A 12,216-nucleotide genomic window follows, 5' to 3' on the forward strand; every position below is an offset into this window, starting at 1 on the left:
ATCGTCGGCTCTTTCTACTCGTGCAATATGATCAGGATTTTTCTCGTGTTTCTTTAGAGTGTAAGACACGTTGCTCCAATCCAGGTATGGCTGCCTGATCAAATGGGGGTATTTAGTATCACCAGCAAATAGATGACAAGGAGCACAGACCGCTCCATTGGTCTTCTCAGAGTAGTACCGCAGCCAGGAATAGGTCTTGAAATATTTCGGTTGAAGCGATCTGGAACCTCTTTAATGAAAATATGTTTTGGTAACAAAATAAGATCAGTAACTTGGTGAGAAGTGTAGCTAAAAAAATATCCGCGCGTGATCCGTTTCACATTGGTGCACATAAAGTATAGTAACGCGTTTCTGATTGTTTAAACCTTTGCCAGAACATAGCAATTATATCTGAAACTGCCATACCTCAGTATTTTACAAAATTATGATCATTTGGAAAAGATTTTAAATTTCATGACGTTGCATGCACAGATGACACTAAGCTTTAACCTTCCTAACAGGGAACTTCTACAAATGAACATTGCTCCAGTCAACAGTCAACAATTGTATTTTATCTGTACTGGATGTTACGCCCTTGAAGTTTCATTTTTGAGGAGAAAATCGTAAAGTACATCTAGTACATCCAGTCTTGTTCATTATCATCAAAATATTACTCAGCCAAAGTTCCCATAGGATTTGTGAGCAGTAATCTTTGTTAACTCTTATTAGCAAACACTTACAGTGGTATAGAAATGTGTACGTACAAAGATTTATATACATTCAGTGTAACTAATTTGCAGGTTTTATTTAAGCTTTCTGTTCAAAACATATATGCTCTTCTTCTAGTTAATAACCCGCACAACCATATAGAATATCAGATAGAAAGTAAGGATTCTTCAGATATCATGAAGAAAACAATGCATTAATACGGATTTGTGAGACCCTGACCTCACGCCGGGTATGCGGATACTATGCGATAAATGGTATAGCATTTCCTATTGCGAAGAAAGAAATTCGCAGAAAAACAATGTATTTTTTTTAAACGATAAGATTCCATCGATAATCAGCATGAATTGGATGATCAGTACATATTTCAACATAATAAAAATAGTTAGAAATATACCAAGGACGTTCTTTCGTTTCGAAATAAAAGTTCAATACATCCATTAATATCACAACATATCATATTTAAGTTTACTAACTTATTTAATAAAATTCAAATGTTTAACGAGTCGGATGCCAAATTTTCATGGATTCTTCTTTTACCGATCCTCTCAATCACAATGACACTTCTATTCCCGATTAGTCGACACATTTTACCAGATATAACACAGTCTTTTTAGTGAATCAGAAATGCAGAATTCGCTGTGGAATACTGTTATAGTCAGCGGCAATTCATACATAAATGTATGTACTGAAGTAAATTAAAATCGAATTACCGAAACATGTTCTTATACCTTAGGAATATGATTATGATTTTGTATAAATGTGAAAGATAAATGTGAAACTAATTCGATTTGTCTGATGAGTACCGTCTATATGACAATATATTTTCCAGTTTCGAATCACCCAACCACCGGATCATCGCATAGTACACGAGCTTAAACAATTTTAACTAACGTCGCTTGTAGTATAACGGTTAATCTAAAGCATGTATAAGTAAAATTAGTATGTCCTAATAAAGGTACTAAGGTCATTTACTTGTATATTAGATGCCTGTCCTCAAACATCACTCTGCTGAAGCTGCTACTTAAAGATTATTATCAGTAGCGATGCAGGTCCGAAATTCTTTTAACTCAACAAATAAAGTTATTTAGGGTCAGGTGAATCGCACTTCAAGCTTACGTTATGATTGTGTAAAAGTAATTGCTCCCTATAAGCAGAGCTCAAGATAAAGGGAGTTTTCAATTCTCTTATTAATGTTGTGGCTACGCATTAGTATCGTCTTAATGGTGCGATTCTAATGAGCACCAACGACATAGGATTTTATGAAGAACAAAGGTGTATTTGCCTCTTTAAGACCCCTTCGCTCCCGTTATTAAGAGCCCTGCTATAAGTAAAATTAAACACAAATCCTGATGATCCACATGATCCGTTGTATTTTCATTTCTCTGAATCTCAAGCTTCCACTAAAAACAAGTTCATTATGCGGACAATTATTTCCGTTCGTCACTTGAAATATATTCCTTCAGAAATAAGCATTTTAATCTTATTTAAAAATAACATTAAAATAACATTAATAGTATTAATTAATAGTAATGTGATTTTTGAAAACGCACAACGCAATTGGTTATATTTCATATGTGTTTGTTATTAAGTTTTGCCTAGATAGCCATAATATACATAAATGCATTTCAGGTAGAATGTAAAACTCGGTTATCAGAGGACCCAATTTGTTGAAAGTCTCAGTTATCCGAAGTGTCCTTTATCGGGAATCAAAGTATCTTCAACTTCATGAATACCACCTATAAAACATGCCCTATCGTCGTTCATAGTTCATTGAATACTATCAAAAGTTCAGTATTTGAAGCATAGTGATAACTCTACATGCTGGAATATCAAACAATAAGAAATTCATTTCTGCGTTGAATTAGACCGGGTTCATGAAAATCGCTGCACATTTGATGAAGTTATGGATGTTCAAAGAGATGCACCCTGTGTTCGGGTGATTTTGAGTTGGATACCTTGTTATATATATATATTTGATAGTGATTTTTTTTCCAGAAAAGTTGATTTTTCGTTATAGTTTGATTATTTATCATTCAAAATGATGTTTCCACTAATTAATATCATAGAAACACGCTAACCATCTGTGTTTTGAATATGGCAAAACCATATTTATATATATTTTTTGATAATCGTGAAAATCGGGTTTAAAATAAAAAATGTTATCAAAACTAATCCTAAATCCAGGATGCACATTGTGTATAACGAAAAATGCAATCTTTACAATGATTTAATAAGGAATATTTATTATAATACTTCTCTGTGATGTGCATGTGTTAAGCAACAATTACAACAACTAGCACAAGGAATGTTTTTCGATCATACTTTCAAATAATTAAATTTAAACTTCAAAGACACTTCAAATAACAACTTTAATTATTCTCATAAAATTAACCAGAGATTAAAAGATCTATTTATCCAACATTGGTCCGATACGATCTATATCCAACCGAAAATAGAGTACTATAGAAGGTTTTAGACTGAATTCGAGTATGAAAAATGGTAAGACTGCAATAATAGTAAAAAAAGTAATCAAGATTTAAACTTATCGCCCATAAATTAAAAACGGAGACTGGAAGATGTAATAACATACCCAGAAATGAACAAAAATGTAAACTACTACCTTCTCACTTGCTCAATCATTATAAAAACGTTTATTTTTTTCCACATCTGGACCAATCCTATTTTATTGCTGTCCTTTAACTATTTTCTCTCTTTTTTTGGTATGTATGTGTGTGTGGGGGGGATAGTTGGGTGTATTCCATGTAAAGTCTGTCACTAATTTGCTTTATTCGATAATATTCACTGAATTGTGTTAATATGTATAAATTATCACGGAGGCGAAAACATATAGTTATCGTGCAGGATAACGGACAGAATGAACGATGAAATGTAAAGGTTTGATGAAAACGTTAATTAAAAGAGCATGAATATTGAGCAGGTTCCCCATCTTTAAGAAGCGGCCTTTGCTCCATCATTTTGTGAAAGAAGAGTCGCACACTGTTCTGAACATTTTAGTCTCGTAATTGTGCAAAAAATAAATTAAATAACTCAAAAATTCTTGAAAAACGGCCATTCTATAAGAAGGGAAGATGACCCGGTGGAGAAAGAAGAAATGAACAAAAGTAAGATATGAAGTTAAGAGTGGAACTAGTCCTCGAACTGAAATGCAGTAACAGCACTGATAGCCTATAACAATAATGTTGCTACCTAAAATTATACCATACCGAAACAGCTTCAAAATGGCGGCGTCTAGCGAAGTCCTGTAATGAAACTCAGAAACTATCGTGTTTACTGATTTATTCAAATCTTGTACACGAATTTGACGGTTTGAAAAAGTATGTCGCTGTTGTAAGTTGAAACTTTACTGGTAATATATGATTTGGTTTCATCGGCCATTCTGTTATGCACTGAAAATAGGATGTGATCGTAAATATTTTGACATTTTTTTTTTACATGTTCAGACTTTAAAGTCTTTTCACTTACAAAACAGTGATGGGACGTGTAAGCCTATTTAGTGTAGGAAAATAACACAATAAACGTAAATAGAACACAGTTGACATCTAGTAATTATGATGCCTTAGGCTTAGTTGGATATAAAAAAAAATCATCTTACACTTAAAGCTCATACTCATAGCGTCACTTGGAATTGATCATTTTGTCTTGTGTTGACATCACACACATGCGCTCCAAGTATTTTGCTTAACGTACATTACTATGCTTGATAATAAATACAAACACTAAAAATGAGGAAAAAAACGTTATAATTACATTACATAATCTTTCTTCAACTAAAATAATCCAAATTTATCAATTCTCCATACATTTTATTGGTCCTTTTCATATAATTTCCACTTAAATTGCATTGTAAAGCAGACAAATGCACTTATATTAACACAAAACTTTAATTTAAATTTGACTTATGTCAAATAAATATTTCAGGAAATCTGTGAATAGTCACCTATGTATACCAAAATTTATTTGAACAACTGTTAACCGTTTGTGTAATATGAAATTCTTGAGCACTTTTATTTGCCCATGTTGCTCAAATTGAAGAATGACTGATAGAACAGAAACTTGTTAAATTGTCAAAATAAGTTATGAAAAAAGTATACTTAAAGTCTAAGTTTGAACTAAATATGTTCAGCGAATCAAATTTTCAAGTTCTATTGGCCTAATGCCTATTGCAATCTAGTACACTCCCATTCCGGTGTGACATCCAGATACAAGTTAACCTTGTGTGTCTATTTAACTATCAGTTTTACGGTTACCTTGTGTGTGTATTTAACTATCAGCTTTACAGGGTTAAATAAGCAGTTTTGACCTGGATTTAACCAGAATTTAATAAATTGTTGAAAGTAAATTGTTAATTGTTTTATTGTTTGCATTAATTAAATTGTCAGTATTGATATTAATGAGAAGTGCCATGTTTAAGAAACACAACCCTTCACTTTTGAAAATAAGAGTTATTGCCTTTTGTTGTTGTTTATATGAATATCGATGGAACTTTTCTGGGCTAAATTTCATATACAATACAACGTGTCACATTAAATTTCATGGATGTGTATAAATCAATGGGAAGAAGTGCCATGCACATGAACCATAACTTTACACTTTCTTAACTAAGAGTTATTGCCCTTTAATGTTTTTTGTATGATGTAACTTTTTAAGGCTATATCTCAGATACTCTCCAAGATTTCAACATGAAACTTCATGGGTACAAAATGTATATATATATGAATGACGATAACTGATTGCAATTCATACAAACATTTACCCTACACATGAATATTTGTTATGATTATACTATATATCAAGGGATTTGCACCCATCCATAAACAAATTTATTTTGTGGGGGATATCAATTCAACAAATTAGCTTGATATTCAATGGTTTGATGACTGGCCGTTTATACCAAATGTTTGATTGCAACAGTGTAATCAAGACTTTGATTAGGTGCTGGTGAATGTTTTTAATAGGCAAGACCATTGTCTCTCACAATTTAATGATTGATTAGATTAAGTTATGTTTTATGTGGTTAGAGACAAATAGTCCTTAGCTATGAATTAAACAACACTGAGCTGTTTTTGTTAAATCAAGACAAGTGTGCTCATTCTATTGTTTAAAGTATTTGTTTGAATTCAAAATTAAAAAAATTATCATTTTTATGTGAATATTTTAGAACTCAAACCATGTACATCACACTATTGACAGGTGAGGTCATAATTTTTTTTTATGCATTATGTATTACATAAACATAAAAAAGTAAATAAATTAAAATAAGTCAATGAACAGTTTTTAATGCCCCCGAAAGTGGGCATGTGATTGCACTGTCTGTCTGTCTGTCCGTCACACTTTTGCGTTTAGGTTTCGAAAAATGCTCATAACTTCTATGTCGCTTCAGATGTAACCTTCATATTTGGTATGCATGTGGATGTGGACAAGGCCTTTCCATACGCACAAAAATTTTGACCCCTTTGACCTTGAACTTAGGGTCCGTGCTAAGGTTTCAAAGGTTTTGAAAAAGTATTTTTTGGTGGCATATGCCTTCCTATGGAGACAGCTATTGTTTTCTGTTAAAATGCATTTCTTTTTTTTTTAGATGTGGACTGTAATGTGATTAACAGCCTCTGTGAGATTTATGTGAAACATTGCTTGAATATCAAGAACTGACACTATCATCAGTATGGAGAGATGGCCTGGTGGACTTGGCCAGCCGGGGTTTCCCCAGGTCCCTGTGAGCATGGGACCAGTGCTTGACCCCAGATATGCCATGCAGATGCGTGCCCCAAATATGAATGGCTACCCAGTAATGCCTCCGCCTATGTCAACCCCAATGAGTGGAACTTACCCCATGTGGGACATGGACATTCAGAGTCAGATGATGATGCAAACCATGAACTTTGATAGATTGATGGCAGAGAGACAAACAGGTCTCACACCAAATCTCAACACTAGCTCAGCTAGCATTATTTCACAGAAGAATGGTAACTATACAGCAATTTTAACAAATGCTTTCAAATTGAAAACTAAGTCAAGTGTTGTCAAGTTGTCAAAATTATATTATCTGCATAGGGAAATACATGTACAATTATAATATATTTTATAAAAACTAAGAAGTTTTAAAAAAATTGGGAAACCTTGAATCAGGATTGTTTTTTACAGTAATTGGGAAATTTTTAGTTGTTTGTTCCCACCATCGGAAAAGTGCCGTTTCCCAGTACTTTATAAAGAAGGGAAAAAAATTGCTACTATGAGACACAGAATAATATTCTTTGCCTTTATGTTGTTGTTGTCCGAGACTTGTTGTTTACTTTCTCTGAAGTTCTTATACTAAGCCTGAAACTATTGTATCTGATGATCACTTCTTTTTGAAAGGTACCAGTGCAAAGTAAACAAAAAGAGAATGTTCCTCGTATAATTATGATTTTTTAGTAACAGAAACTACAACTGTATGCTTAACAGTTTAATCGCAGTCATTTTCAGAATGAACATCACATATTGCTGAACTTTAGGTATTATTCAAGAACTTGTCTAATTTCTATCAACATGCATTCTTATGCCTCGGGGCAATAGCACGACTGTTGCATCAAATTCTTCTTACATTGAAACTGTTTACACCTGTAGATTCCAACAGGGATATGATAGAACAGCACCAGGCCTTAGAACAGGCAAGGCTATTGCAAAGATTTAAAGAGCTACGAAACTGGCAACAGCAACAACAAGAAATGCTCATGTCACAACAACATCAACAACTGAACTTGCTCAAGAAAGAGCAAGAAAGAATGCAGAGTATAATAACCAAACAGCGAGATTCTGGTAAGTACATGTAATTTTGTAACGATCGTTTCATTCAAGTTATGCAATTGTTATCAAGATTATGATGCCTCAGCTTAATCAATTAATTTTAAAATACCTTAAAATATTTCAATTTCCAGGTCTATTTTAATCTTGAATGTTAACTGGGCTTAGCACTTGACTTAAAAAGAGTCATTTTGTGTGTGGTTTATATTAGATTTTACCTTGTTTTACCTAAGTCAATATTCAAGGTCTTAAATTGATCAACACAAGGCTCTTATTGGCTTTTGACCGACAGCTGATCCTACACTTTGTTATTTATTGCTATCCAATCAAAGGTAAACACAAAGGTCTCTGTTAAAGACTATATTTGGAATTGTTAAAGGACACAAAAGGCTAATTGGTCTTGAAAATGGCATGGTGAGGGACCAATGAATTTTCATGGCACAGGATCAACATTATTATCCATATGAGAATTTAGATTAGACTTTGATATTGTCAAAATTCTAGCCTTGCTTGCAACCCTTATCCTTTTAATCAGTGCAGCTTATTTTCTCATTCTTTTTCTTAAATAATGATTTTACTTGTAATCAGGTCATTTCCTAAGGGGAATGTTTGGATACTTCCATGGCTGAAAATCTCTGGAAAAATAAACTTGAATAAATTACCCCTAAACTGCCATCAGCAAAAGCACTGGGGCTTCTGGCAGCAAATGCACGAGTTCTATGGTGCATGACTCTGTAGTGAAAACCGGTGATTATTCCTCTTCAGGAGGAGGCATGGTTGGGTACAGTGAGACCTCCACCCCTCCCCGTCGTCAGCTGCCACCGGGCACCAACATCAGTGAGCTGATGAACGCAATCAGTCAGCAGCAGCAGGCACAGCTCACACAGGTAGGGGCGGGGACCAATCGTCTAAATGGAACTTGTTCAAGGGCCTACAAAATGACAAAATGTTTATTCATGTGAAATAGACATATCAATTATTACTGAGAAAAATATGTAAATTATTCGTTTCATTAAAGATGATTGTTATTGGAAATGGATGCAAGAATTAAAAATATTGTAACAATTGTCATTGGTGATCTGGTAATAACATGTACTACTGACATAGTGTTTGAAAGATGTTGTTTAATTCTAAAGCTTAAAAGGCCCAGCCTTTCATAGTTAATTAGTTTCAGCAAGATATTTTGAGAATGCTGTGACCTAGATCCTGAAAATTTGTGAAGTGATTACATTTTAGAAAGAGAAATTTTAAAGTCACCAGGTCAAAACTCAAGGTCACAGGTTTTTTTTGTTAGTATAATATTTCTGAGTATTTTTGTTAAACAAATTTCGGTTTTTAGTCGACAGGTGCCCTTCCAAAGCCAGTGATGTACGTACAGCCAAAGGAAGATGATGATGAGATCAAGACCAATCCAGACCTGTTCAGCGACACAAACTCCAACCGGGGCAGTCAGGCCACTGTGGAGGAAGGCATGTTCCCCATCCCAGACTCTGCGTCCGAGGCCAGTGTTGACGTGGGTGCCCTTAACCGGCCCACGAAACCCATCCAGTACCAACAGAGGTTCAACAAGCATGAACTGGATGTGAGGAAATCATGTTACAATTTGTATAACTGCTGATAGCAAAAGTGCTTTAAGTCTAACTGATAGAAATATTTTATAATACTTGTAAATGTAGGGGATGACTCTTGCTACCTTATAGGTCATGATATCATAATAAACTGGATGCCACAAAGGGATAGAATTTCTTTTCCTTTCAGCTGATTTCCTTCTTTTTCATTTCAGAGCTAGCAGGGTCAATTGAACAATTTGAAACCATGGGCTTGTGGTTAACCTTTTAAATGGGGATAATGAACTTACATCCCTTCTGTTATTTTAATAATCACCATTCTAAAACTTAGAATAATTATGCTTTGTGCTTATTGTGACCTATTGGGGTCACCTTTTGTCTGCAATGTTGTCAAATGTTGTCAATGGTGTATTGTAGTTTGTAATTATTTAGCTAGGACCACTCAGATGGCCATATTTTATCAGAACTTGATTGAATATGGTAAAAATGTTTATCTTGAAAATATTTAGGTTGAGTTTGAATCTGGATTTCATGCTTTTAAAATCAAGATAAAAATTTAAGGGAAACCTTCTTACGACTCTAGAAGCCAAATTAATGAATCAATCTTGATGAAATCTTGTTAAGATTTTTTTCTTGAAAAAATCTCACTGAGTTTGAATCTGTGTCACATGCAAAAAACACTGGACAACAAGGTCAGATTGAAAACAAAACTTGTAATCTCTTTAAAGGCTTGATTTATTACTTAATCTTGGTGGTCACAAGATTATTCTTGACAGTGTTTAGCCTTTGTTTAAATCTGGGTGACTCGATTTGAAAATCTAGATCATCTAATTAAATCTTTAAAAAAAAGCATGTTATCGACCTAGAAACCGCATATATCGATGAAACTTGGTGTTTTTCTTGACAATATCTATGCAGAGTTAAATTCCCTATTTATGTGAATCCATAAACTAGGTCTATGATTCTAGAGGCCACATTTATGACTCGATCTTAATGAATCTTGGTAAGAATGTTCATCTCGAAAATATTGAGGCCAAGTTTGAAATCTGGTTTTCTCATGTACATCTCAAAATGGGTCACATGATCAAGTCTTTGGCAATTAGCGTACCTTGAACTCAGGTGAGCAATTCAGGGACATCATGGCTCTCTATTAGAACTAAAGTTCTGAAAGCTATTTGCCAATGCATTATAACCCTGTAATGGAGTGTGCTTTAGGATTACATTTTTGTGTAACTCAACTGTGTATACTTTATGCTTTGTTGTAATATAATCACATTTATATATTGTGGGACATTCAACAGTGTGACTAGAATTTCATACTGATTCTTGGTTGATAAGTCTGCATAAAACTGTGTATGCTTTTAATGGAACTACTTCCTGTCTTAAATTTAAAATTGCAAAATGTCATTACCTTGAAGTATAGATATTTAAGGAACTGTTCAACCCCAGTGATCCAGGCATTACAGAGTTATTTGTAGCTGACATAATGCTTTGGGTATTCATTGGATTGCTCCTCTTTAAAGTGTTCTCTGCTGTTCAGGCGCCCAAGAAGCTGCACCGGTCGTTTGCAGAGCTGGAGGCGGACACAGAGTTCCTGAACCTGTCCTCCCAGTCACCAACCTTCCTGGACATGCACAACGCAGTACAGTCCAGGTAGCGTATTCATAGGGAAAGATCTGAAATGAAACAGCAGTGTGCTGAGCCCTGACCCTGCTCCTTTTTGCATCCCCAAACTTGATTCTTTGGATTGGTCAACGCAAAAAGTGTTGCACAAAACTATTTTATTTATTTTGGGGGCAGATATTTAACGGGATTAAAAGTTATAATGCTCAAATATTCTCCATGACTTATCTTTGTGCTGTACTTAAAACTACGAGAGAACATGATTGGAAATGTTATCAGATAGGTCCGGCTTTCCAGACTGCCTTTTTAAGCAGCAAACTGTATTCGTTGTGATACTATACCTGTAATTTAGTAGTGTCTTAAGTAAGAAGCAGTCTATGAATCAAATAATTATACTTCTGAGAAATTGTTTTTCAATGGATGTCGTACCAATCATGATAAAATAAACTTTGAAAACAGTTGTAAATAAATACCATTTTGATCTTTATCATTTAGTTATAGTGACTGTTTTCTGATTGCTGGTGATTTCAATAGAGCATCATACGCTATCCTTTTTAAGTGTTTTTTAACTTACTCTTATTAAATGTCTTTCTTAAATGAGAAAAAAAGTTAAAAACATGAAGTGCCAATTTGTGAATATTATTCTATGATCTCTAGGTAAGATTTTCATTTAAAAACTTTTATCTAAAATTGAAATGCAGTGTTACCTTTATTTAAGAAATACAATTCAATAAATACATTAGTAGATAATTATTTAGGTAAATGTGGACTTGTCTTTAAATCAATACATGCAAGAAGAATGCAACATTTACAATGAATAAGTTGTTCCTTAAACTTTTAATATTGTCAGTGTTTTTCATAATACTGAGTTTGCTTTGAGCAGGCCCAATGAGTCAAAGATCACAGAAGAAGAGGAGGATAGTGACCACTGTCACAGGGACCATAGGCACTCTGAGGACGACAGTTATGAGACAGAGGAGGAGGAGGATACAGAGGAGGAACAGGAAACACAAATAGAGGTTTGTCCCCCCCCCCCCCCACACACAGCTGCCTTTTTCTCTATAGATGGTATTATGTGTTATTCTCACAAAAGAGTTTAAAGTATCATGACATTAAAAACTTTACAATGTATGGCCCTAGATTGATTTGCTTTAATCCGTCACCATGGTATATTATTTATGGAACAAAATTATTGTGGCAGATATAATTTGTTATGATTATTGATATAATGACTTAAAGGATTTAAGTTTTGTTTTAAATTTTAAGTATAAAAGTATAATGCTTCACATAAAATGAATTTTATACAATGTAACATGTTGTATAGTATGCATGTGAACGAATGAGTTGTATCGGATGTTCTTGATTTCTAAACTTAATTGACATTCATCTTTAAAATCTGCATAAAATTAGCAAATAACATTTACATTGGATGCATATAATGTGAACACACAGGCTTGTCTCAAAGATTCAATTGTTGTCCCAGATTTGTCTGTGCATTCAGTACATTTTGTTAGTG

At 33.9% G+C, this 12,216-nt stretch overlaps 1 protein-coding gene across 2 annotated transcripts in view; it reads left to right on the forward strand.

Moving 5' to 3' along the window:
- Window positions 1-3,931: 3,931 nt before the first annotated feature.
- Window positions 3,932-12,216, forward strand: part of LOC127846304 (centromere protein J-like) — a 48,355-nt gene continuing 40,070 nt past the window's right edge. The window contains exons 1-7 of one of the 2 annotated variants that reach the window (XM_052377481.1): window positions 3,932-4,056; window positions 6,308-6,692; window positions 7,333-7,524; window positions 8,275-8,396; window positions 8,849-9,091; window positions 10,618-10,730; window positions 11,584-11,719. In XM_052377481.1, the coding sequence (XP_052233441.1) occupies window positions 6,392-6,692; window positions 7,333-7,524; window positions 8,275-8,396; window positions 8,849-9,091; window positions 10,618-10,730; window positions 11,584-11,719 (1,107 nt within the window). In that variant the 5' untranslated portion in view covers window positions 3,932-4,056; window positions 6,308-6,391. The remainder of the gene's footprint in view (window positions 4,057-6,307; window positions 6,693-7,332; window positions 7,525-8,274; window positions 8,397-8,848; window positions 9,092-10,617; window positions 10,731-11,583; window positions 11,720-12,216) is intronic. The other variant, XM_052377474.1, reaches the window with a different exon arrangement.

Source organism: Dreissena polymorpha, chromosome 1, assembly GCF_020536995.1.
Source record: "Dreissena polymorpha isolate Duluth1 chromosome 1, UMN_Dpol_1.0, whole genome shotgun sequence".
Taxonomy (NCBI): domain Eukaryota; kingdom Metazoa; phylum Mollusca; class Bivalvia; order Myida; family Dreissenidae; genus Dreissena; species Dreissena polymorpha.